The following is a 26,385-nucleotide window of genomic DNA, read 5'->3' on the forward strand; positions in this document are numbered from 1 at the left end:
TCTGAATGTCCATGATTAAAAATGTGGATCTCTTTTCTCTTCTACAGAAAACCTTAGTTCCTAATAACATTAACAGAATTATTTATTTACTTGGAATTATGTCTGAGAGCACAGTGCTGTGATTAACACGGAATGTTACTAGAGCTAGTATGCAGTAACTGTCATCTGATGATAAGTTTCATTAAAGTCAGGGAATGTGGCTAACACATGGTGCATACCAAATATCTAGCAGAGTATCCCATACATTGTAAATATTTTTTTAATGGATAAAATGTCTATTGGTTTTGTTGTTGTTCTTTTGTTTTTTGTTTTTTTGAGTTTTGCTTCTTGTACCCATTATTTCTCTTTTTGGAAACACCTACCTTTTCTAAGCATATTCTCATGCAAATGAGTTACTCATCTACTTCAAGCAGAATGCACATAATTTCTTTTACATTTCCTCACCCTCTCTATGTGTAGTATTTCCTTGATATGCTAAAGGGCTGTGTGCAGTTCTCATAATCCCAAAGAAAAGGATGTAGTTATCATGTTGGGTACTTTTTTTAAATATCGTGAGTTTTAACAAAACCTAAAAACCAGAAGTGCCTTTGGCATTTCCATGGCATTCAGACTCCTACTTTTCAATCCATTGATTCTGATGACGATTACTGAGGCTCCTGGTACAATATAAGCCTGCATTCTTTTTTAAGGTCTTGTGACATTTGGGTTATTCTGGAATTTGTGTTTAACTATTTAAAGATTTCCTATTTTGTCCCACAACGGTTGTCTTCATTATCTTTAAGAACGAAGACATTATTGGCAAGAGGAAGGTCTGGAGTTCTGCTCACCACCTTCAAGGACATTCTTTGGTGTTCTCTTCGGTAGCCATGGCCTGAGAAGGGTGATTTTTCCAGGTGAAAGATAGGCTGTGGTGTAAACTAAGACATTCCAAATAAAACATACTCACGTAATATAACCTCGTAGACAGTGCTGTCCAGAAGAACTTTTGGCAGTATTGGAAATATTCTATACCCACAGCATCCAACACAGTACCTACCAGCTATATGTGGTTACTGAGAACTTGAAATGTGTCTAGTATAAATGAGGAGCTAAATTTTTAATGTTATTTAATTTTAATTAATTTTAATATTAATGGAAGCATGTGGCTAGAGGCTACATATTAGCAGTACGGTTCTAGATTATAAATATGGTTCAACTAAAATATTTACATTTCACTCATATTTCCTAAAAGAAACTGGCAGTAGGAATTAATGTCAGCTTTCTAATCATTTTTGATTCTTCTTATAACTTGCCATACACACCTTACTGTTTAAGAGCCAAAGGAAAAATCACTGTTCATGAGAGGCGGTGTATCTACATCTGGACTGAAGACCTTCATTTGGCTGCTGTGAGTTCCTAGGCTCCCAGCTCCTGACTTTGCAGGGAAAATGTTCAGAATTGGAGCTTGTGGCCCAGTAATTATTGGAGAAACCTGGTGAAAACACAGTCACGAATAGCCTGCAACCAAAATATCAGGTTAATTCTATAAACAAATTATGGCAGAAGCCCAAAAGGGATGAAATGAAAGACCGGTGCAACAGACCTTTATTTACATTATAGCTGCATGATGTTTTTAAAATTCTTGAACTGTAAATAGAAAATGTTAAACAAAAGTAGAAAGAATAGTAAATAAGCCTCCAAATCTGTTTGTTTTTTAAGTATCATTTTAAGTTCAAGAACTTATGCATAGTTGACGAGCTTTAATCTTTTGCAGTTATTAGTTTTATCAATGCTCCAAATGTTCTATTCTTGGCCAGCGGGAGGCTCTCCAAGATGGCTTCTGAGTCATTTTGGCATGGTCCTAATAAATTTTGACCTTTGGGCTCAGATATGGCCTGTCACAGACCTGGAATTAGCCATTTACAGAGAGAATCTGGGTTTCATTTGGTGGGAAATGGTATTTCTAGACTGCAATGTGGGTACTAGAGATTACACATTAATATTTTATGACCATAATATTGATGTTGACTGTCTTAAGATATGTGTTTATCGTATGCTTTTGTTATCAGAACATACATAAATGCAAGTAAATTATAGATAGAAATAAAATAAGCAATAGAACACTTTCTATTGCTAGTTATTTAAAATTAAAAGATGATATGAGAAAAATTTACTACATTCATTGTGTATACTCTTTGTTTCAGAAATTAAAATCTATTACTATGTGAGGATTCTTTGTGATATTTATACAATCAGGGATTAATGTACTTTTCAAAACCAAACAGCATATACAAATTACACTTAGTAATGAGATCTGTTAGCTCAATTGTTAATGAATCTACAGTACCATAAGATGCCATAACATTATTTAAATTTTTAACATATGCATGGCCTTTGAAAGCCTTTTTAAAAATGCATTATTGTCAAGCAAAAGTAAACAACATATAAAATCAGCTGATATATGATGCTATGAGTAAATAACTGGAATTTTATCTTATTATTGAGAGAGTTAGAAAAATAATTTGTTATTCTTATATCAGTTTGAAAACAAAAAAGAAACTATCTTCCTAGTCCTAGCTACCAATGCAATTTTTTCCATTTCTGTAATATTTTCAGCTTGAAGAATTGCATAAGTACACAGAAAAATGAGATTAGTGGTATATTTTAAATGCAAAGCACTAGATATATTGCACATGAAAAGTAGCAATTGGTGGTACTGTAAGCTTTCCTTTGGGAAATTTTCTCCTAGGAATCTGACATTGTATGTTTCTTAGAACTCCCACTGAGCGTGGCTTTTCAACTTTATCTCCCTATCCATATAGCATTAAAATGCACTGTACACTCCCCTGTGTAACATCTTAATGCTTTGCAATGATAAGGATAAAATAATGATAATTGAATCTCATGAAGAGGCACAAAAGTATAATTTGACAAAAAAGAAACACCATGCCTATGCCTCTGTCCTTACTCCACCTGCGTCAGGCCCTCCTCATTCTAGAGCAGTTACTCTTACACTAGTGGTTCTGGTCATTGTTTTGTATGTAAGGTGGATATTTGGTGAATCAGTCTTATGATAGTATTAATTGGCTCAATTCATTATACATATATTTAGCCTCTAACTTGGTACCAGTCATTATGCTAGGTATTAGAGATAGAAAATCAGGAAGGTGTGGCCTCTTCTCTGGAGAATCATGTACTCTAGTGCAGAAGACAGAGAGTTATAACAGACAAATAACTCTATCATGCTGTGATGAGTAAAAAATAGGATGAATGAAGTGTGGACTGAAATCAGGGAGAGATGAATCCTGCCTTGAAAAGTCATGAAAACTGTACAAGGGAGTGGCCTTTATGCAGATTCCAGGAAGATCTTACCTGGCCATAGTAGGAGAAGGACATTACAGGTGCAGGGAGCAGTATGAGGGAGTGCAGAGGACTGGGAGACATGGTGGTGCTCAGGATGCTTTGTTGGGGTGATAGGCATTCAAATGGGAAGAGGGGCCAAGGCCAGAATTGGAAGGACCTTAAATGTCAGGCTAAGAAACTTGACCAAAATAGTTTCTGCCAAAGGGATAAAAAGGAGTTTTAAAAGAGAGAGATGGCTTTGTCTGCACAGAGAATGGAAATAAGGAGAGAGACCCATTAGGAGACTGCTGGAGTAGTCTATGGTGAAGGTGATGACAATCAGAACCAAGGCAGAAACATTGGAAATGAAGAAGACAGGTGATTTGAGAAGGCTTCGAGAGGAAGAATGGGCAAGTTAGGAAATAATTCAAAGAGGGGATCCCCAGTCACTGCCTTCCCACATTGCTGAAATGACCTGTGAATCGTATCTGTGGAAGGGAATCAAGGCAGGTCAGCTAAAGAAGTTAAACATCTTCACTAACAATAAAGCTGCTACCCAAGAAACAAAGTTGGTGGTATAAGCCCAGCAGAGAAAATTGCCTGCTAGAGCAAAGGAAATAACATTTATTGGGAAATAATATCAAAACCCAGAATGTCCAGAAATTAGTATATATACATACAAATAACCAAGAAAATGGAACACATGCTCAACATAAAAGGAAGTTAATAGTTTGACCTGGAAATGGAACAGACTTCTGGAACTGACAAAGATTTTTTGAAAGCTATTACAACTATCCTCAACGAATTAACATAAGCCTGTTTTTCAGTGAATGAAAATCTCAGCAGAGAAATTAACATAAGCCCGTTTTTCAGTGAATGAAAATCTCAGCAGATGGTTTGCTGCACCCATCAACCCGTCACCTACATTAGGCATTTCTCCTAATGCTATCCTCCCTCCCCTAGCCCCCCACCCCCTGACAGGCCCCAGTGTTTAAAAAATTAATTAGGAGAATAATAAGGAAAGCCACACCCTGGTAAATAATTTTTAAAAAATACATCTCATATCCAGAAAAATACATCTCATATCCAAAAAGACTCATATCCAGAATGTTTAAAGGACTCAGTAATAAATTGTAAAAAAATAAAAAAAATAAAAAAATATATGGACAAAATTTTTTAAGATACTTTGCAAAAAACCTGCAAATGACCCATAATCACATGAAAAGATGTTCATTATTACTATTTATCAGTGAGATACCACTACACACCTGCTAGAGTGGCTAATGTTTAAAAGACTGATTTTGCCAACTGATAGCGAAAAAATGGTGTGCATGTGACTCTTACACAATTGATGGTGGAAATGCAAAGTGGTATAGCTACTTTGGAAAATAGTTTGACAGTTTCCCATAAAGTTAAGTGCAAACATATACCATATGACCCAACAATATAATAGCTACAACCTGGTAGCAGTCTAAATTCTCACCAATGCATGAATTTGAATGCATAAAAATTGAAGTCTATCAGTCCACTAGACTACTCTTTTGCAGTATAAGGGAATGAAACATTAATACATGGAATAACATGGATAAATCTCAAAATCATTATGATGAGTGAAAGGAGAGAAACACAAAAGACTGTGTAATGTGTGATTCTATTTGTAAGAAATTCTAGGAGAGGCAAACCTATCTAATGAACACAACAGATCACTTGTTGCCTGGGGCTACTGATGAAATAGATGATCCACAATAAAGGGGCATAGAGGTCTTTCACATCCTTTGTGGATTTATTTCTAGATAGGTTATGTTTTGTGTTATTTTTGTCAATGGATAAATATAAAAACTCATGGAAAGATGCTAAAAAGAAAAAAGTAAATAAACAGAAAGGCAGACAAAGTACACAGAAGGAAGACTCAGTGTTGTAAAGGTGTCCAATTTCCTCCAAATGGAACTTTCAACTGAAAGAAATTTCAGTCAGTTTCCCAGGAGAATTCTTTACTAGTTTAACAGGCTGAATGTAACACGTATAATAAACAGCAAAATCCTAAGAAACACCAAACCCTTTGTGAAGGAAAATCATATGGGAAAACTTCCAGATAGCAAGGTGTACTACAAAGGTACATAATTTCACAGTGTAGTATCGATGCAGGAATGAGCCAACTCATCAGTGAACACATAAGAAAGTCCCATATGACCCAATGACTGCAGATATTGTTGCTGAAATATTATTGATGACATCACATCTTACAGAGTGAATAATGACCTTCTCAAATTGTACTGGAACAAATAGCTATAGATATAAACATAGAAAATTAGATTCCTACCTCACACCATACATTCATGTCATCTTCCAGTGAATTAAGCCTTTATTTTTTAAAGGAAAAGTAAAAAATGTTTCAGAAAAAATATAGGAGAATATTACTATGACCTTGTAATGGGAAAGTATTTATTATTTATGTCATATCAAACACAAAGGGTAAACATTTTTTACTACATTAATAATTTCTGTTTATCAAAATATTTTATATGTAAAATGAAAACCACAACTAATAAAATGGACTTTCAACACATAAAACTAATGAATATTTCATATGGGATGTATAAAAATCTCTTATAAATCAATTAGATAAAAACATTCCAACAGAAAAAGGTAGGCAAAATAAATACACCAATGAATTTTATAAAATAAGACAAAAATAGTAAATAAGCACATGAAGAGACTTTTAAAGTGATTAACACTCTGATGATGCAAAATAAAATCAGAGATACCATTTTTTGCACCCACTGTATTGGAAGATAGTAAGAAGTTTGAAAATAGCAAGTTTTAGACAGGATGTGAGTTATGAGAACTCATTCACTATTGGTGCCTGTTAAAGTGCCATAACCACTTTTGAAAATAACTTGCAAGTTTAAGAATTCCCATAACCTAGGCAAAACCCCGTCTCTACTGAAAATACAAAAACTAGCTCAGTGTGGTGGTGCAAGCCTGTAATCCCAACTACTGGGAAGGCTGAGGCAAGAGAATCACTTGAACCCGGGAGGCAGAGGTTGCAGTGAGCCGAGATTGTGCCATTGCACTCCAGCCTGGGCAACATGAGTGAAACTCCATCAAAAAAGAAAAAAGAAAAGAAAGGAAAGGAGAGGAGAGGAGAAGCAAAAGCCTTGTACATTTGTACCAAAAGAGGTAAAGAAGAGTATTCCTAGTAGAATGGTTTGTAATAGCAATAAAACTAAGAATGACTGGTATCCATTGTAATATACACTTGAGTCGTGTACATCAGTGAGAACTAAGAGCCAAGATAGTACGGACTATTATATTCACCTTAGAAATATGATATAATATAAATTACTGAGGAACACAGTAAATATCACCTTATTAAGCTCAAATGCAAAAAAAACTAAACAACATAGTATTTAAAGATACGTAAACATGTGATAGAACTGTTAAAAGTACTGGAACGATAAAATTCAGGAGAAAGAAAAGCAATCATATGTTCTAATTCTGAAATGGTCTCATTGGTTTCCATTGAAACAAGCAGGTTTTATGTACCTCAAATGTAGTACAGCATAATCTTTTTTATGTACGTATTTACTTTAAGTTCCGGGATACATGTGCGGGATATGCAGGTTTGTAACATAGGTAAACATGTGCATGGTGGTTTGCTGCACCTATCAACTCATTACCTAGGTATTAAGCCCTGCATGCATTAGCTATTTATCCTGATGTTCTCCCTCCTCCTGCCCCCCTGCAACAGGCCCCAGTGTATGTTGTTCCCTTCTCTGTGTTCTCATTGTTCAGCTCCCCACTGCACACTCTTAAACAATCATTATGTTTCACTGTGATCAGTAATGTGGGGGTGGGGTAAAAGCAGAGAACTTGGAACTCCTGAGCGGGGGTCAAAGGCCATAAATCTTCATCCACTGAAGGCAAAGTTGATATTTAGAAATTCATTCAAAGTAAAAGCTAGTGAACAAAGGGAGATAAGGAGATAATTAAGTAGTAACCTTTTTTGCAACTTACATAACTAACAAACTTAAGTGCTTTCTAAAAAAAAAAAAATTCTAAAATTTGCTATATGAGGGCAACTTCACTGAAATGATTGCAGAGGTTTCCATGTGAGTACTTGTAATGGGAGATAGCTCATTCGATAGATGCACCTTGGTGTGTTTGCTTAAGAAACAGAAAAATTGACTCATTTGATTTGTTCATGAAAGTATTACCAGGAAAATAAATGAAAACAATTTCACCTAAACATCTGTTAACTTTAGTACTGAATCTTTGGATGTAATTTACATAATTCGTAAAATAGATTGATCTAGGTCCATGTCGATGATGAAATTTTCATTATAGTGATAGACTTTCATTTTCCTCATAAAATCTACACATACTTAAATTATAACAACTTCTGCTTTTGAATTAATCCAGTCTGCATCATGTTTTTCAGTCATCAACTATTACATGTGAAATGCCTTTACCATCAAACTGGCTCAAGGTTACTGCCTTCACTCAGAAAGATAGTGTTTTCCTTCTCCCCACTGTGGTCCCTGCCTCTCAACCTACAACCCTACATTTCAGGAAGTAATTTTCCCGTATGAAATTTTCTTACTGTCTTCTAAGGTAGTGGCTGCAAAATGGTACCTATCTCTGCTTTTATTTTGCATCATCAGAGTGTTCATGACTTTAAGAGTCTATTCATGTGCTTACTCACTATTTTTGTTTTATAACATTTCTTGGTGTATTTATTTTGCCTATTTTTTTTTCTGTTGGAGTGTTTTTATCTCATTGATTTTGGGGAGTTTTTTTTTTTTTAATACAACCCTACCTTTCAGAAATATGCCTTTTCATTCATAGGAGATATATAAGTACGTGTCCATATGCATACTATTTTGAGTCAGCGTTTTTCCTAATTTTCTAAATTTGAAATCTTGGTTGTTCATATACAAGAGGCCAGACTCAGCATCTATGAGATGTTTAGATTCAAAGGTATTCACGGCAGCGAAGCAGCTAACTCCTCCAAGCAAGAGCACCTAGGGGAGCTTGTGGAGCAGAGGAAAGCACGTTTTGCAGGATGTGGCTATGGGCCGCAGGCATTCTGCATACAGATTTACTCCAAAGTTGGATATAGGAAATTAGTCCCTTTACTAGCAGTTGTCTTTGGCCTCTTGGAATAGCTGCTTTCTTAATCTGCTCTTTGTGTCCTGCCCAAGAACATTCTAGCTGTTCCAAAGGTTTTCTGGGTGTGCGCCTGTGCTTTCTATGTCAGTTTGTAAAGTAGGAGAGAAGCATCACGTGAGGTTGGATTAAGAAAATTTAGGTGTATTGCACCATATTGAAAGGGCCCTTTGATGAGTGGGAGCCTATCTTTTTTTTCAAAACTAGCGATTTTACTTTACATAAGCATTCGTCAAAAGCTGAGGGGGAGTTCTTTGATGTTTCACGTGGTTTTTTCTACTTCCTGTCTTACAGATACAGAATTCATCTACAGAGAACAGAAGGGAACAGTGAGACTGTGGAATGTTGAAACAAATACTTCTACTGTCTTAATAGAAGGCAAAAAAATTGTAAGTACTTTCTTTAATGACCAGGATAATTTCGGTTTTTCTTCCTGCAAGTCAATAAAGCAGAAAATGACTTTTGGTTTCAACTTTTCGCATAGCCAAGGAGAAGCAATAAACTTGTAACACTACAGGCTGAGCAACCAAAGATAATGTGAAATTGAAACCATACTAATTTAATAAGATAAAAGCACTGTTTCTTTCAGTGTCCGGGAAATTTCTCTGCAGGTGTTGGGAACAAGTGTTGCATATCATATATAATTAAAAGATAAAGTCCTAAGGCTTTTACACATTTACAGAACAATTGCAATAATGCATGTAGAATACTTCAGGAGAATTTGCTCAATCCCGTTTAAAAAAAGCTCATCTCCACATGCATAGGAAGTATTAACTTAGGTACTGTGACTGTATTTACCCTAATTATATTAAGTGATGCTTATGCGTTAAAGCAAATACTGAGTCAATATGAATGCCACTGCTTTATAATTTGGGAAAACTTGTTTTCCCAAATATATGTATATTTTTTGAGACAGGATCTTGCTTCATTGCCCAGGCTGGAGTGAAGTGATGCAATCATGGCTCATTGCAGCCTTGACCTCCCAAGCTCAGGCAATCCTCCCACCTCAGCCTCCTAAATAGCTGGTACTACAGGCATGTGCCACCATGCCCAGCTAATTGATTTCGGTTTTGTTTGTAGAGATAGCGTCTCACAATGTTGCCCAGGCTGGTCTTGAACTCCTGTACTCAAGCAATCCTCCTGTCTTGGCCTCCCAAAGTGCCAGGATTACAGGCCTGAGCCACTGTATCTGACCCCAGAGATTTAAATGGCATTAAGATTTGATGTTCATGTGTGGTTAAAGATATGTATTAGAAACATTGACAGAAGTTATATACCAAAATCAATTTAAAGAGAATTAACGTTTTGTTTGTTTACAAAATGTTCAGACTCTTATTAGAATAAATAAATCTCCAACTCTAAGCAGTTGATTCTTTTCTTGTTTGAGACACTGGGGAAATCAAAGGACGGAACTAAGGTTAAATCTATGTTAAAAAGCAAGAATTGAAACAGGCTGTGAATCCTGAGTTACAGCGATCATAACAGGGCTCTGGTATGAATCAGAAACACAGAAATCCTAGAATCCTATAATCCAGGATTAGAGGAGGTTGTAAAAAAAAAAAATTAATCGGTTCCCTGGTTTTACAGATAAGGATACTGAACCCAGACTTAGAGCATGAGTCTCCCAGCTCACTGATGGCTGAGGGAGCGTTCAGGCCGGGTCCCAGAAGCCTGCATTCCAGGGAGAAGGAAGATGGCTTCATCTTTACCCCACCCCACCCCAGACCCAGAGAAATACTGTGCTGCCTTCCTCTCCCTCCTAAAGAACATGGAACTTGCTAGTTAAATACTGCCGTTTCTTTTCTTTTGCATAAAGATACATTTTATTAAAAAGTTTGCTGAGATTTAATATTAGGTGGATGCTGCCCTTAACATAGACTGCAGGTGTAAGGAAGGCCTTGCGCTGTTGGATGATGGCGTAGTTCCAAAAACCATCACTTGATTGAATGAAATAGTATTCTGCAAAGTAGGACCTAGGACAAATGCATGTGCCTGCATTTTTGCATTAAAAAATCATCTTTGGTAGAATTATTCCCTTAAGAGAATCTGATTCAACTCATTTAGAAATACTAACGTTGCAGAAATGGTTTTCTAATATTAATAGAGAGGATAAAATGATCAGACTGTTGCTGAGCGTGAGTGCGTTTTAATGTCAGAATGTTATTGTTTCCTGTGAGGATGTCAGTTTAGTCAAGGCAGTGTTGTACAAAACAGCAGCACTTAGCAATGAAATACATGAATGTGAGCCGCCTTCTTGTTTTAAAATCAATAGCTTGTAACAGATCATATATTTTAACTGAAGTTATTTTAGCCAAGTCCCCTTTAATAAGGTGACTTCAGAAACCACCATGGGTAAAGAAAAGTCCTCATCTCACAAATTTGCTGGCTTATTCTATGTAATGCAATCCTTTTTTTTTCCCCTTAAAATGTCATTTTTCCATTCATTTTATAAACATTTATTAAGCACCAAATGTGTACAGCCTAATGGGTTCATTATTCCTTTCTCAAAGCTACATTTAAATGCTCATGTCAACAGACTCAAAATAAAGAAAACAAAAAACGTGTCATTTAGCAGTCTGCATTCTAATTTAATTTAATCTGGATTTAATTTCCACAGAGCCACTTAGTCATTTAAAATTATCATGCCTCAATTGCTCTATCTCCAAATTAAAGCTGATTTCTTCTGCCAGCCCAGAACGTGGGTACTCTGTGAGATCCAGCAATGGAATATGTGTATGCTCTGTGTGTTTTCATGAGCAAGTACTGAGAAGGTGAAGCCTGGTGTTCCACAGGGGCCAGAGCTTGGAGGATCGTCCACAGCCCAAAGGAGGACGTTGGACTGGGAATGGGGAGCAGTAGCTCTTCCGTATTCTGTTCTCTTGCCTTCCTGGTGACTGATCAGGTGTTTTCTTCTCATTTGAATTCCAGAAGCTGTGAGCTTGTATAAATGATAAAAAGCAATCTGAGACCAACTGTAATTTTTAAGTTGGTCTATAAAACAGCCTTAAACAGATTGAGAAATGGAAAGGAATTGGTAAATTATATGGTCAGCAGAATTTTAAAATATTCCCTACAAACAACCTCTAATAACCTCATTCTCTTTCCCCACCCAGTAAAAACAGACCCTCATCATAACTGATCACTGCAAGGTACCAAAGCCTGTTTGCCTCCAGCTTCTTCTTTGCTCCTATGCTTACTGTGATTGGCTCTTACATGGGACAAGTAGATAGAAGGGCCTGCAAATCACTGCAAACATTATGTCAATCCAGCAAGAAAGCTTTTAAGATCGCTGGTGATTAAGCAAATTCAGAACTTGTGCTAAGTTCTGTATTTTCATGGAGGTATTTCACCTTGCCTCCCCCCAAACAATTTCTTTTGACTAAATGTACTAATTCAATCATCCTTTATTGTGCTTCTAAATGGTAGAAATCATGAAATATTTCACAATACCACAAACACTTTATATTGTTGAGTTCAGGCCAGGTGCAGTGGTTCATGCCTGTAATTCCAGCACTTTGGGAGGCCGAGGCGGGCAGATCACTTGAAGTCAGGAGTTCGAGACCAGTGTGGCCAATGTGGTGAAACGCTATCTCTACTAAAAATTAAAAAGTTAGCTGGGCTTGGTGGAGCATGCCTGTAATCCCAGCTACTTGGGAAGCTGAGGCAAGAGAATCACTTGAACCTGAGAGTTGGAGGTTGCAGTGAGTCGAGATTGTTCTACTGCACTCCAGCCTGGGCAACAGAGTGAGACTCCATCTCAAAAAAAGAAAAGAGTTTCTGTATGTGTATACATTTAAAATTCTATGATGATTATATTATGGTTCACAATTTGGGGGGTGTTCTTTTGAGAGAGAGAGAGATATATATATGTATCTATAGTAAGCTATTTCTTAATCCTTATTATTTGTATATATAGATATATATATTTATCTATAGTAGGCTATTTCTTAATCCTTATTATTTGTATATATAGATATATATATGTATCTATAGTAGGCTATTTCTTAATCCTTATTATTTGTATATATAGATATATATATGTATCTATAGTAGGCTATTTCTTAATCCTTATTATTTGATAGCATATCATATTTGATGGTAGCTAAGAATTGAGTTTTAGAAAACATTTATCAAAATGTCTTGATCCATTTCCTCTTTTGAAAATTTTTGAAGTGTTTGTCTACATTTCTACAGAAAATGAATCAAATAAAGGTACAGTTGTCCCCAAAGCACAAGCACATCATCTCTGAAGCAGCTCTTCTCAGCTATACAGACCGCAGCCCAGTTCTAAACTCACTGGAGCAGGTTCTGTTTGGGATTTAATTTTGTCTCCCACATAATGCTCAGCACCATGACCTGCACATAGTAGGTGCTCCATTGCTATATGTTTTATGAATGACTGCTCTAGAGTAACAAATCAATAGAGTTGAGCAGTTTTCCAGAAACATCCACGTGAGCGAGAGGTGTGGAGGGGCATTCAGCACTAGGGTCATGACTGAACTTGAGATCTACCTTCCAGCCTTGGCATTGTGCTCTGCTAGGGTCATGACTTTGAGCTTCAGATCTACCTCCCGGCATTGGCCTCGTGCTCTGCTCAGGAACAGCAGGACCCCAGCCAGGTGCACAAGGTCTGAATGTCCAGTCTTATCCCTCAGGAGTGTCATAGGACTGAATTACAGATGTAACAGCTGGAACGTGGGTATACGCCACATGTGGATTCCAGAGCGTTAGGCTAGACCAGAGAGCCTGGGTCGGGCTCAAGGCCCAGGCAGGAGGAGTGGGGTGGTTCTATGAAGGAAGATACAGAGGATGACCAAGTCCAGAGGAGCATGGCAACGATGCTGCCGCATGTGGGTGGCTGCGTGGGTCCAGGCAGCAGCAGCAGACAGTGGAATCCATGCCCCTTTAGTTTTGAGGGCGATCCCTCATGAAGCTGGGGGTAGCCTGCATCCAGAGTGAGGCAGAGGCATCCAGAACTGGTAATTACAGCAGGAGGCACGCTCAGAATTCTAAACATCAATAAACAATCAAACCTAAGCTCACTTTTACTTGAATTATGTGTTTGATGTCACAGAAATTCCGTGACATTATACTTTACCCTTTAAAAAACAATTTTAGATGTCAATGTTATTTTATTTTTTATGCTCCTCATAAGACTCTTTTCAACAAGTTAGCACATCTTATAAAATGACCTTTGTTCTATTATGTATCTTGTTTTCTTTTTTCCTAAAAAAAGGAACCATCACAAATATATCTCATGGTCCAAAATTGGATCTTTGGATGTTTGGCCAATGGTTGCCTGGTTCCTAAAGTTCTCATGAATTTTTCTCTTCTAAGCAGGACACTGACTTCTTTTTGCTTTCCCTCCCTCCCTCCTTTTCTCCTTCCTTCTTTCCTTCCTTCCTTCCTTCCTTTCTTTCTTCTTTTCCAGTAGAAATACACTTAAAATAGCCTTAATACATTTTGCTGAATTTAATTAAATAGATTTCTTGGGGACTTAATTCTTACAAAAATTTAACACCATCTCTCCAATTCTTTTAAAACATAATGGAGCAAAAATTATCAGAAGGATGAAGTGTTTCACCAGTGCTTAAGATTTAGATATTTAAAGCTGAAATAGTCTTTAGAGATTGTGTCTTTCAAACTCTTCTTTTATAAGATGAGGATACTAAGAATTTCTAAGAACAGTTCTCTGGCTTAACTTCCATTGATAGTGCTGTGGACCTAATGCACCAGTTCAGAATGAATCACTGTATTGACCTGTGTCACTCATACTGTTTAGGCCCTTTTTATTGATAATGCTAGCGGTGACAAGAAGCGTTAAGATTTATATAATCATTCATTTTTTCACTTAAATTCTTCCAGGTGTTTGGAAAGCAACTTGGCAATACATGTCAGGAGCAGTAACAATATTGATGCATTTTTATTTCCTCCGGAGAATGCTTCATAATAATCTAAAATGTACAAAGTTGCAGCACTACTTGTTAATACAATAGTGAAAATACTTGAAACTAGGAAAATGAGATAACTTTTTTAAAAAAAGATAAAATATAATGTATTAATTAAAATAATAGTTATGAAGGGTATGTAGTGATACAAAAAAATTATGATATTGTATTAAATTTTAAAAAGAATACAATATACTAGTTTAACAACTATATATATTGAAAGGCTAGAAAGTGAATACTGAACTATGAAAATACTTAATCTTGCTGGGTGGTGAAATTTTGTGTATTATTTTCTAGTGCGGTGATTTCCATAATTGCCAATTCAAGGCCATTTATTCAATAATTTTAATCAGGATTTTAAAAGTTTGGCTTCATCTTTCAAAAACAGCAGACTGCCTTCTCACAATGAATATGTAAGAGCTGTAGACAGTTCCTGGAAATTCTTGAAAGGGAAAATAAGTCGATTATTTTTTTTAAAAAAGCATTCTGTTGTTATGCTTATGTCAGGCTTTCTCCATTTTTATGTCTTGTTTTAATTACTAATTTATTTGTTTTAATTGCTTATTTTAATGACCAAATTAACATCTAAATGAAATGTATTTTTTCTAAGTTATATCCCTCTTGATTTTATATAATCATAGATGTAGAATTTGAATTTTTATCTCTGTCTCTAAAAATTAATTAATTCTGACTCTTCCCAGAAAGAGACATAAATAGGCAAGTATTATTAGAATCATTCCAAAATAAGAAGAACAGATAATAGGCCTGTTTGTGCTACCAGAGGAACTCCAGAATGTGGTTGAGATTAGAACGCGAGACTACTTTCTTTTTACTTCTTCAAATAAACTCCACTGGATACTTGACCCTTGCATCAATAATTCTCACTTTATTCTATGTCATTTAATGTCTGTCACGTGCTTCATGCGCTAGTCCTTTCAGCCCTGAAACAGGGTAAATTTGGAAGGAAAAAGAAGCCCACTTTCTTGTCTCTTTCTCTTTTCTGTTGTGCACAGAGCCCAGTGAACTATTGAACAGGAAGCACAGGATGCTCTGACAGGTGTCATCTCAGCCAGGAACAGGCTGGCCCCGGGGAAGTGGGCTTGGCCTCAGTTTCAGCTTCTGGTGTCCTGAGTTCACTGACCGCTGATAACCAGGACGGTGGCTACAACTTCAGTGGGCCAGCAATGGCCCGTGGGCCACCTCTAATCTGAGGCTGGGTTTTACTTAGCATGTCAGTGAAAACCGTGAGGGGAAACAGCCGTGTTTTTGTGTATGGTTGAGAGGGCATAAACTGGCAACTCGCGATGCCCACTGACATGTTTTGTTTGGCCCACAGAGTGGTTTTTACAAACTAAAACCCAGATTTCTGGCGTCTCTTGAAAAATACAAAGATCTGGCAGCAGCAAGATCCTCATTTGCTCACGAAGAGCAAAATTTGGCTGGAGCTAGGAGGCAGCTGGCCCCTCAGACAGGACAGGGGCTGACCAGCCCTGCAGTGACCCACACTCGCTGACTTCTAACCAGACTGACCTCTGAGTTCAAAACCCCTTGTAGTTCAGGAACAAAAGGGTGGCATCAAAACTCAATGTCTTCTGCAAGAACATTGCACATTGTGAGAAATCGTAGCACAAACTGTCTCGGTATCATCTGTATTCGTTTCTGTCTGTACAATTCCCTGGATCGTCTTTGTCCCCTTATGTCATTATTTCATTTTTCTCCTGTGTCTCAGATGGTCTCTCTCTCTCTCTCTCGTCTTTTTTTTTCCCTTTTCTCTTTCTCGTCCTACTTTTCTCTCTCCTGCCTTTTCTTTTTCTACTTCTGTTAATACAAGATAGAACAGAAAACAAGTATAGTTTACTTACTTATTCTTTTACTGCATAGACTATGATTTTACTTTTTGAAGTGGATGAGGCCGAGCACGGTGGCTCACACCTGTAATCCCAGCACTTTGAGAGGCTGAGGCGGGAGGATCACTTGAGGTCAAGAGTTCAAGACCAGCCTGGCCAACATGGTGAAACCCCATCTCTACTAAAAATACAAAAATTAATCAGGCGTGGTGGCAGGTACCTGTAATCCCAGCTACTCAGGAGGCTGAGGCAGGAGAATTGCTTGAACCCGGGAGGTGGAGGCCACAGTGAGCCGAGATCATGCCACTGCACTCCAGCCTGGACAACAGAGAGAAACTCCATCTCAAAATAAAATAATAAATAAGTACAGTAGATGAGTATTTACATTTATGTCTTTAAAAGATCTGAAAAGAGGGCAGGCAGAGTGGCTCATGCCTGTAATCCCAGCACTTTGGGAGGCCAAGGTGGGCGGATCACAAGGTCAGGAGCTCGAGACCAGCCTGGCCAATATGGTGACACCCCGTCTTTACTAAAAATACAAAAATTGGCCAGGCGTGGTGGCGGGCGCCTGTAGTCCCAGCTACTCTGGAGGCTGAGGCAGAAGAATCGCTTGAACCCAGGAGGCAGAGGTTGCAGTGAGCCGAGATGGTGCCACTGCACTCCAGCCTGGGTGATAGAGTGAGACTCCATCTTAAAAAAAAAAAAAATCTGAAAAGAAGTATAGTAGTGGTTTAATCTTTCTGGCCCCAGAGCTACTGTTCCCTGCAGGCTGAGGGTGGTATACCATCACTCCTCCATCACACATATACTCTGCCATGTGACAGTCAGGGAAGGCCTTCTCTGGGCAAGGCCCTGACTAGACAAGGTGGTGGGTGGAAACAGTGATTAATAAAACACAGATTTCTACTCTTATGTAGCTTTCAGCCTGCATATAAAAGAAGTAGTTGTTTCAACATAGTATATTTTGCAACAGAGGTATTAATCCAATGTGCAATGAGAACAAGGTAAGAAAGATCAAGAGGAGGATTGCTATGAACTCTAGATAGAGGCTTGCAGAAGGGACATTTCAGCAGTCCTTGAATATGGGAGAAAAGTCGGAAATGGCATAATAGGCAAAAGGAAAAGAGTGGATAAATCCACATTTCAGGGGTAGACAGTGTGGTTAGTAGGTTGTTTTGGGAGGGGCTTGAAAAGTTGTGGCTGGAAGGTCTAGGCAAAAGATGGAGAGAGGTCTTCAGGAAGCTTCTATTGTGTGTAGTCTTTAGTCTGTAGCACATGGAAAGGTATCAACCAAAATTAAAGCTACTGAAGCAGAAATAATGTAATAAAGGTTTCTTGGAAGCCACATGTGAGAATCGATGTGGGGAAACACACCAACAAAGTTGGACGTGTTCCAGAATCTGTTACAAGCTGGAAGGCTTTCAGAAAGTTTAGGAGAAGGGGACACCTCATATCAGAGTTATCCTTTATCATGAAGGGGTACAATAAAGAGATTACAATCACTGAAGATGGATTGCAACACACAGGCTAAGATGCCTACGTACAAGACAATCAGTAAAACTTCATGATTCAGAGGCAAATCAGCAGCATCCTTTTCAATGTCAGTAAATCACACAGGACGTCGACAATTTGAAGAGCCCACAGTAAGATTGTTTACTTAGCAACAAGATGACACACAAGACTTCTTCCCCCAGTGATTTAACTTGGAAGTTTGCCTAATGTGACCTGTAGGGTATCATTTCCCTCTTTTGATTAAAAAAAAATCTAACCTTGGAAGCATTGATGATCAGTCTCCACTTAGGTTAGAAGAGTAGACATCCTTCTTTCCTTCCTTGGCTCTGGGAAGGCTCATTCCCAAGAAGTCACGTCCCTGAGTGGGGAGAACAAACCTTGTCATCGCATGTGGGCCAGGTTGCTAGCAACATGGGATAGATCATGACATGAGGTTACTTGCCATTCTCCTGAATGATGAATCAACCTCCAGTCTCTGGATGATCATGATTTTGGCCTTAGCTGTCGAGGCATAGTTTACAAATTCTGGAGAATTCAGGTACAGAGAAAGGAAAATGTTTCAATTTTATTCACAAAAGTATACTTTACCAGATTGTTTTAAAATACAAATAGCTCCGTTATAATTTTTAGAAATATGTTTTGCTATAGTATAGTTTTCTTATTTTATTTGGAAATAAAGATTTAATGAGTAGTATTTAAATTGAACATAAAGATTGAAAATTACATAAAAATTATTTATAAAAGTTTATCCCATTTATATTTACCTAATTTATTTATTTTTAACAGTTTACCTGGATTGCTTGTGAAAATTGAGATATTGGACAAAGTTAGTCATTATTTCAAGTTACTTCCTTGTTAACCATTTTTATGGCCTGCGAATATCAGATACTCATTTAAGGAAGGAGTTTAGGTTAAATATATGGGTATTTTGCTAATAACTCAGAAGATACAGCTCTTTTCATTTAACCAACAAGATTAAACTAGTCTTATCTATCAAAAAATTACACAAAAATCATTCTGGTTTTGGCTGGGCTTGTAGTTTTGTAACCTTTGTGCCAAACCCTGACATTTAAAAATACCTATCAGAGACAAATATAAAAATGTCTTCCAAGTATAATGAGACAAAAGGGAGTGGTGACAATCTTGAAGACATTTCTACTTTTATTTTATCAATAATTTAAAAACCAACTTGTTTATTAAAGATAAAGATTAACTTAAGTCACGTGAACTTGGGAAATATTTGTGTTTACTAATTTATGAGTGCTCATTTATTTATGTTGATTTGGTACCAGGTAGACACAACAAATAATACATCTAAATATGTGTAAACACATCTAAACATATACAAACACAAAGATTTTACAGCTTTCATTTTAGAGTTTTCTTTCTTTTTTTTTTTTTTTTTTTTTTTTTGAGACGAAGTTTTGCACTTGCTGCCCAAGCTGGAGTGCAATGGCGCGATCTCAGCTCACTGCAACCTCCGCCTCCCAGGTTCCAGCAATTTGCCGGCCTCAGCCTCCTGAGTAGCTGGGATTACAAGCGTGCGCCACCACGCCCGGCTAATTTTTTGTATTTTTAGTAGAGACAGGGTTTCACCATACAAACTCACTAATTTATAAAAGACAGCTGGATCCAAATTACATTTCTGACAAAATTGGGACTATTCATATGGCTAAATTTTTTTGCCCCATGGGTAATCTGATGAAAGCGGCGGACCAAAAGTTTGGGTAAAGCAGTTTCCACGTAAGTTTTATTTTTAAAAACTTCTTTTACCATTTTTTATAAGTTTCAAATGAGTTAAATTTTCAGTGTTTACATTTTACCTAAAAACTGACCAAATTGCATAATAAAGACAAAATCTCCAAGTAGTCTTGAAATAGTAACAGATCTATCTTGTGTTTGCTGGTCTTGTTTGATTAGGAAATGCAGGTAGGAAAAATTTTTTAGCAGTTTCTCTCTTTTTTTTGCGGGGGTGGGGCGGGTGGTGCTTTTTCCTTTCAGCCTTTGTAGCAGAAAGAGCAAAATTTTTGTGCTAGACACAGATATAGGATTGCTCTGAGCTCAAGATTCTGACTTATTAGACCTGAGGGCCTAACTTTTCTAAACATTTATCTATCTTTTTCCTTTAGATTATTAATTGTTCAATTAAGCATTCCATTTTAATACGAGTGGCTGAATCTATTTTACCAATGCCAGTGGAAGATCAGGATCATAAATGGTCTGGCAAAGCTTGCAATAAATCAATTGGTATCATTCATTAGTTTCAGTTTAGAAAAAAAACTTGTATTGTTATAATCTCAGTAATTTCATTCTCATGCTGTAGTCCTTCCATTTGCTCCTTTTGTTCCAAATTCATGTATTTCTCTCTTTTGAGAGAGAAGGAAATGTGTGCATTGTGAAATTCCAAAAATCTCTGCCTAAGAAATGTACGGGAGCTGAGGGAACAAGCAGAGACGGATGAGGAATGAGGAGCAGTTGGAGGTGAAAGGGACAGAGTCTGAAGTCTTTTTCAGTGCAGCAATAGTCGCGAATATCCTCTTGTTTACCTCTTGAATGGAGACATTTTTTTCTTTCAAAATTTCTTATAGAACCTTCTAGGTGCTGTTGGAAGTCAGTCTTCCATTCAATTTGTCTGATTCTAAATCCAGTTTTTTCCAATTGTGTGCCCAAGTAAATCATTTTAGGCATTTCAAAAGACCCCCATTTTGGACGTTGCTGCTTATGACCATGCCGGGTTAGGTGGATCCACTTATCTAAGCCCTTGCAGGTAAAAGGACCAAAAGTATTGTGCATAAACCAGCTGGTATTGATTAGAGGCAGTGCACTCTCAGTCTCAGAAGACCTCCTTTCCATTGTGATGATTTTGGGTGAGACCAGCTATGCAGTGGAGCGAAAGTGCCCCTCATGCCATCACTGAGGAAAAGTGCTTTCACCCCAAACCTCCAGGGAAAAATTCACAGAGCTATTTTACCCTGCCCTAAAATTCAGCAAAAACCCTTACCTTGAATTTGTAACAAGGACACTCATTCTGAGAAAGACATTGTATTTTCTAGCCAAGGAGAAAGCCAGTTTCAAAAAAAATCACAACTTCGACCAAGACGGGAAGTTTGTTGATTTCAGGAAGAACTCATCTGTAGCACCCAGCAGGGGCATCCAAGCTCACAACGGGTTTGTTGCCAGGATCTGCATGAAGGTTGGAAGCTGTGCTGGATGGTCCAGGGAGGCCACTCCAAAGCCTACTGGCTACACCATAATGCTGACAGAAATTAAGGCTGTTGAGGCAGAAATAATTTGATAAAAGGTGTATCGGAAGCCAAATGTGAGGATCAGCCCAGGAAGACACACCAACAAAGTTGAGAGTGTTCCAGAGTCTGTTACAAGTTGAAAGGCTTTTATAAGAAAGCTTAAGAGAAGGGAGGGGACTCCTCATATCTGAATTGTCCTTTTCATTGCAGGGTATGATACAGGGCTTACAATCATTGGCTACCAATTGCAACATGCAGGCTGAAATGTCTGTATGTATGCAAGAAAATTCATAAAACTTCTTGATTCAGAAACCGATCAGCATTTTTTCAAGGTCAGTAGGTCATACAATAATCAGCCACATCAACAGTTTGGAGAACTCATGGTGAGATTCTTTACACGGGGACAAGATGTCACCATGCAGCACAAGGCGGGTCAGAATTTTTGAGCTGGACCAAGCCACTGTGCTTTAGGAAAATAACTGTCACCAATAAAAAAAGAGGTCTATAGAAGGTAAAGATTGTAAACAAAACATCGACAGGGGCTGCTTCAAGTCCAGGTGAATGTGATGGAGGTCTCAAATTAAGGCGATGGCTTTGAAGACACAGAGGAGAAGTTGGTTTAAGTTACGTCACAGGAGTAGAACCGATAACACTTGACTTCATTTTGTGTACAGGCAGATGAGATTAAACAATATTCTATGTTGTCTGGGGTTTTTCAAGCCTTGCTCTTGGGTGGGGAGATGTCAAACTCAGAAATTGAAGTGGGGAGAATAACAGATTGTGAAGCAGAAAACCAAAGCCACTTTGAGGAATAAGCTACTACAAGGTATATGTAGAGTTCATTAACTAATAGTTGATACTTTGAGTGCTTACGGTGTGACTAAAGAATCCTAAACACTCTACTTTCATTATCTTATTTAACCGAAATCCTTAGGAACTCTATAAGCTTCAGTACTTTATTATTATTTTAGAGATCAGAAAAAAAGAAGTTAAAAAACCTTTTTCTAAGTCACTCAGCTGATAACAGATAGTCCTGAGAGCTGAACTCAGCTTTGTCTAATTCCAAACTAAATTATTTCTAGACTGCATACAGGATCCAGCTGTAGCCTTGGTTGCTGCAGTTGTAAGATGGGGCTGAGGCCATTAATTCCGTTACTGAGAAGGATGCCACCACTTCAAACACTGTGTTCATGTCTGTGAATCCATCATTACCTATCACCTGTTTGCTCCTGGAAGCCACTACATTTGTCCTAAAACAAAGACTAGAGATGCAAAACATTGAGTCAGTTTAGCCTAATGCAAAAAAAAAAAAAAAAAAAAAAAAAAGTGCTGGCACAGCTGTCCTGGGGAACGATCTGTTTCAAGGTTAGACAGAACTGAGCTGTAAACCATCTGGACACTTTTTCAATGTGGATATTTAATCATCTTTCTACTCTGTAGCATCTATGTTTTCAGGTTTTCTCTGACTCAGTAAATGCAGTGCTGGGAGCAGCACCTGAGTCTATCTGATTCAAAATTAAATTATTCTTGGGTGAATTCAGGGCCCAGAGGTGGTCTGTGGCCACTATCATTAACATTATCGCCAGGCCCAAGTGTTCTGTCTTTCTCATTGACCAGGAAGGGAGAATACGATCATCTATTTATGTTAAATTTGATGTGTGCGCCCACAGAGTTGCACATAGCATCCTCCTGTAACAATCTTTGCAGTATTTGTCTTTTGTTGATTGTTATTCATCTTGTATATTTAGGGTTTTTTAAATTATGTGTTTCATTTGGAGGTTGTATTCAAAAAAGCCTCCGGGTATATTTATGCTTTCTACCATTCATTTCCCTTCTATTACTTGACAAATTGGGGGCATTATCATTTTATATCTCTTTCTTCCACTAACAGCCACCTTTTCTTCTCTGCATTTATTATCACATACGTATTTATCTACTACAGGAAAAACAAACCAATCCTTTAGATATGTATCTCCTCAGAAACATGCTTAGAATTTTATATAAATGGGATAATCATACATGTAGACCAGTATTTTTAAAGTCAGCATAATGTTATTAAAAATTGTGTTATTGATATAACTGGTAGCCCCAGGTAATGCAAAATGTGAAATACTGTAAACACCCATCTCTTTAGTAAGTATAAAAGTTATAAGCAAAATATTAACAAGTGGAGTTCAGCTATGTACCAAAATCATAATATGCTAAAGTAAGGTTTAATGATTACAACAGCATTTAAATACCAGGAAATCAATCAACAAAATGTATTAGAACTACAAAATGATAGAAAAATCGTTATGATTAAGTTGCTAGATGCTGAAAAAGGGATCTCATAAAGTTTATCAACAGCTCCTAATAAAAATCCTTGCTAATGTAAGAATAAATAATTGCTTAAATATGCTAAAGTTTGTTTACCAAAAACCAACCATCAGTGAAAACCATTTAAATGACAAACAGTAAAACCATTTCAATTATAGTCAGGTATCAGGCAAGAATACTCATCATCACCATTAATATTTAATATGTTCTTGAAGAAAGTGCAACCAAACCAAATGATTGAAATAAGAACTAGAAAATAAAAGAAAAAAAAAAAGACATCTTTTTTCTCATAATAGAATTTTATTTCTGAAAAACCTAAAGTACATTAGTTTTTTTAAAACTAATAAGAATATATCTTAATATGGCTAAATACAAGAAACATATTATGAAATCAATAACTTTTCTCTTCACCAATATAAATACCTTGAAGTGAAAATGAAGAACATATTCCATTCATAAAAAGAACAAAAATATAAAAAGATATAAAATAAATGTGACATGAACTCCAGAAGACTGAATAAAGCAAACTATAAGATCTTGTTAAAAATTTGAAAACATTAAAGAAATTATATAATATTAAATAAGAAAACAATATTTAAAATGTTAATTATTTGAAAATTGATATCAAATTTTAATACAACCCTAATTAGAACTCTGAAACAACTTTAGTGTTAAACATTTTGCAAAATGATCTTGATTGTCATATATAAGAATAAACACCTTTGTGTAACCATGAAAGCATTTCAAAATGCATAGTAATGTATACTCTTTTACCAGAAGTGAAAACACAAAAGAATGACATTATATTCAACTCAACAACAATAATAGCTAACACTTTGAGTACTTATTATGTACCAGGTATTGTAATTACTTTATTAAATTTGTGTATCAAGTACGAAGTAGGTATAAATATTAACAATACAGAGACACAAAAAATTGAGAAAATTTCAACGTCTCTCATAGTGAATGGTATAAACAGGATATGAATCACAGGCTTTCTGAATCCATAGTCCAAGCTTAAAGCCATCAAACTTTGTATAGGAATAGCAAAGAGAGTGGTGAAAAACTAGAGAATCTGAAAGAAGCTTCCAATGTAAATGAGTATTTGACATGAGAAACACCAGGGGTAGGGTGACACACTTAGAACACAGTGCTGGCATACCTAACTCTTCATCTACAAAGACATGATGTAAGTCTCATTGTACAAATATACAAAATTAAGTTCCAATTGAATTAGAGGCTTAAATGTTTTTAAAAGTCTGTAATTTGGTTTCATAAAAAGAGAGAACTTATTAATCAAAATTGGAAATTCTGAAGTTATAAAAGATAGCCATATTTAATTTTCCATATAACATTTTAAATTTTAATTTTAAAAAAGACAAAATTAGTAGACAAATAATGGACAATATTTATAATCCAGGTAACAAGTAAAAGGAGCATATCTATAACTGACAAGGAATTTTTCCAAATTGAGCACAAAAAGACAAATAAATAATCGAAAATGAACAAAAATATTTTAGAATTAGCCCAATCAAGCCTGAAACCAAGGCCTGCTTTGCCTGGGAAATTGATCTTTGATTCATAGAGCAAATGTTCTAGAATGTGTTAGATGTTTTTCACATTCATTATTTGCACTTGGTGAGAAGGTGGACCTACAGCTCAAAATGTGTACAACTGCTGGGTGCATGGAGACCGGGGTGGTCAGAAGTGCATGGAATCACACCTAACTATGGCAGTGGTGAGTTTCTCAAATTGAAAACTGAAATTCTTACTGTCTCCAGCGATATCATTAGCAATTGACCCTCCATCAAGGAATGCGACCCGGACTAATTTCTAAGTGTAGAAAGTTGCATTCTTTGCTGGTTTATTTTGGTGTTATTGCACATCAGCCCCATTGTTGCCACCCTTGTGACAGCTGAGGATGTAATCATTCCTTTCTTCAGCAAACCTCTAGGGAGCATCTATTATAACACAGTCACTGTTAGGCACTGGGAATAGAGCTGTGGCAAAACAGATGAAAATTTGCTTCTTGGCTTCTGGTCCTGGCCATGAGACTATAAGAGGATTAGAATTACCCTCCTAACATAAACAACTATAAAATGGGATAAAATGTGGAGAAAAAATCAGTTTTCATATATTGGACAACAGGCAGTGCACAGCTGTGATCCCTGAGAAAAGAAAAACATATAAATGAACCATGCCATCCTGTGGGCTTTCTGCGTGAATGCTGGACTGCAGCACCAAGGAGAAAAATTCAAGACCTGCAGTCTTGCCAAGTTAAGAAGACAGAAGTCAGAGTTCAAGAAAAGAAGGTGGCTGCAGTTTATGAGACACAGTACTCAAAAGGAGGAAACTAACTAGAAAATATTCACAAAATCTATTTAAGTAATTGCTTTTAATGGTAAAAACCACAATTACTTTATTATTATTATTATTATTATTATACTTTAAGTTTTCGGGTACATGTGCAGAATGTGCAGGTTTGTTACACAGGTATACATGTGCCACGGTGGATTGCTGCACCCATCAACCAACCACCTACATTAGATATTTCTCCTAATGCTATCCCTCCCCTTACCCCCACCCCCCAACAGGCCCCGGTGTGTGATGTTCCCCTCCTTGTGTCCATGTGTTCTCATTGTTCAAATCCCACTTATGAGTAAGAACATGCGGTGTTTGAAATACCGCAATTACTTTTGCACCAGCCTAATACCTATATTTCCCTTGGAGACTTCAGTTGATTATTGATCTTTATATGTGAAGAATGAAACACCAAAAGGCTGAACAAAATGAAACTCCAAGGAAATAAGAATTACAGGACTCTATGAGATGAAATATTCCCAGAGCTCATATATTGTCAGGAATTATTTAAGTTTATTCTAACCATGAGACATTAAACAGAGACACCAGGAAAGTGGTTTCTTAGGATGAGGCTCAATTAGCCCTAGAATACAGTCATGTGTCACATAATGGCATCTTAAGTCAACAGTGGATGTAGGACATTGGTCCCCTAAGAGTATAATATCG

At 36.9% G+C, this 26,385-nt stretch overlaps 1 protein-coding gene across 7 annotated transcripts in view; it reads left to right on the forward strand.

The window, feature by feature from the left end:
- Window positions 1–26,385, forward strand: part of DPP6 (dipeptidyl peptidase like 6) — a 1,022,456-nt gene that overhangs the window by 657,407 nt on the left and 338,664 nt on the right. For all 7 annotated transcript variants that reach the window (XM_005551244.4, XM_074036440.1, XM_045387368.2 and 4 more), the window contains exon 4: window positions 8,785–8,879. In XM_005551244.4, coding sequence (XP_005551301.3) covers window positions 8,785–8,879 — 95 coding nt within the window. The remainder of the gene's footprint in view (window positions 1–8,784; window positions 8,880–26,385) is intronic.

Source organism: Macaca fascicularis, chromosome 3 (assembly GCF_037993035.2).
Source record: "Macaca fascicularis isolate 582-1 chromosome 3, T2T-MFA8v1.1".
Taxonomy (NCBI): Eukaryota; Metazoa; Chordata; class Mammalia; order Primates; family Cercopithecidae; genus Macaca; species Macaca fascicularis.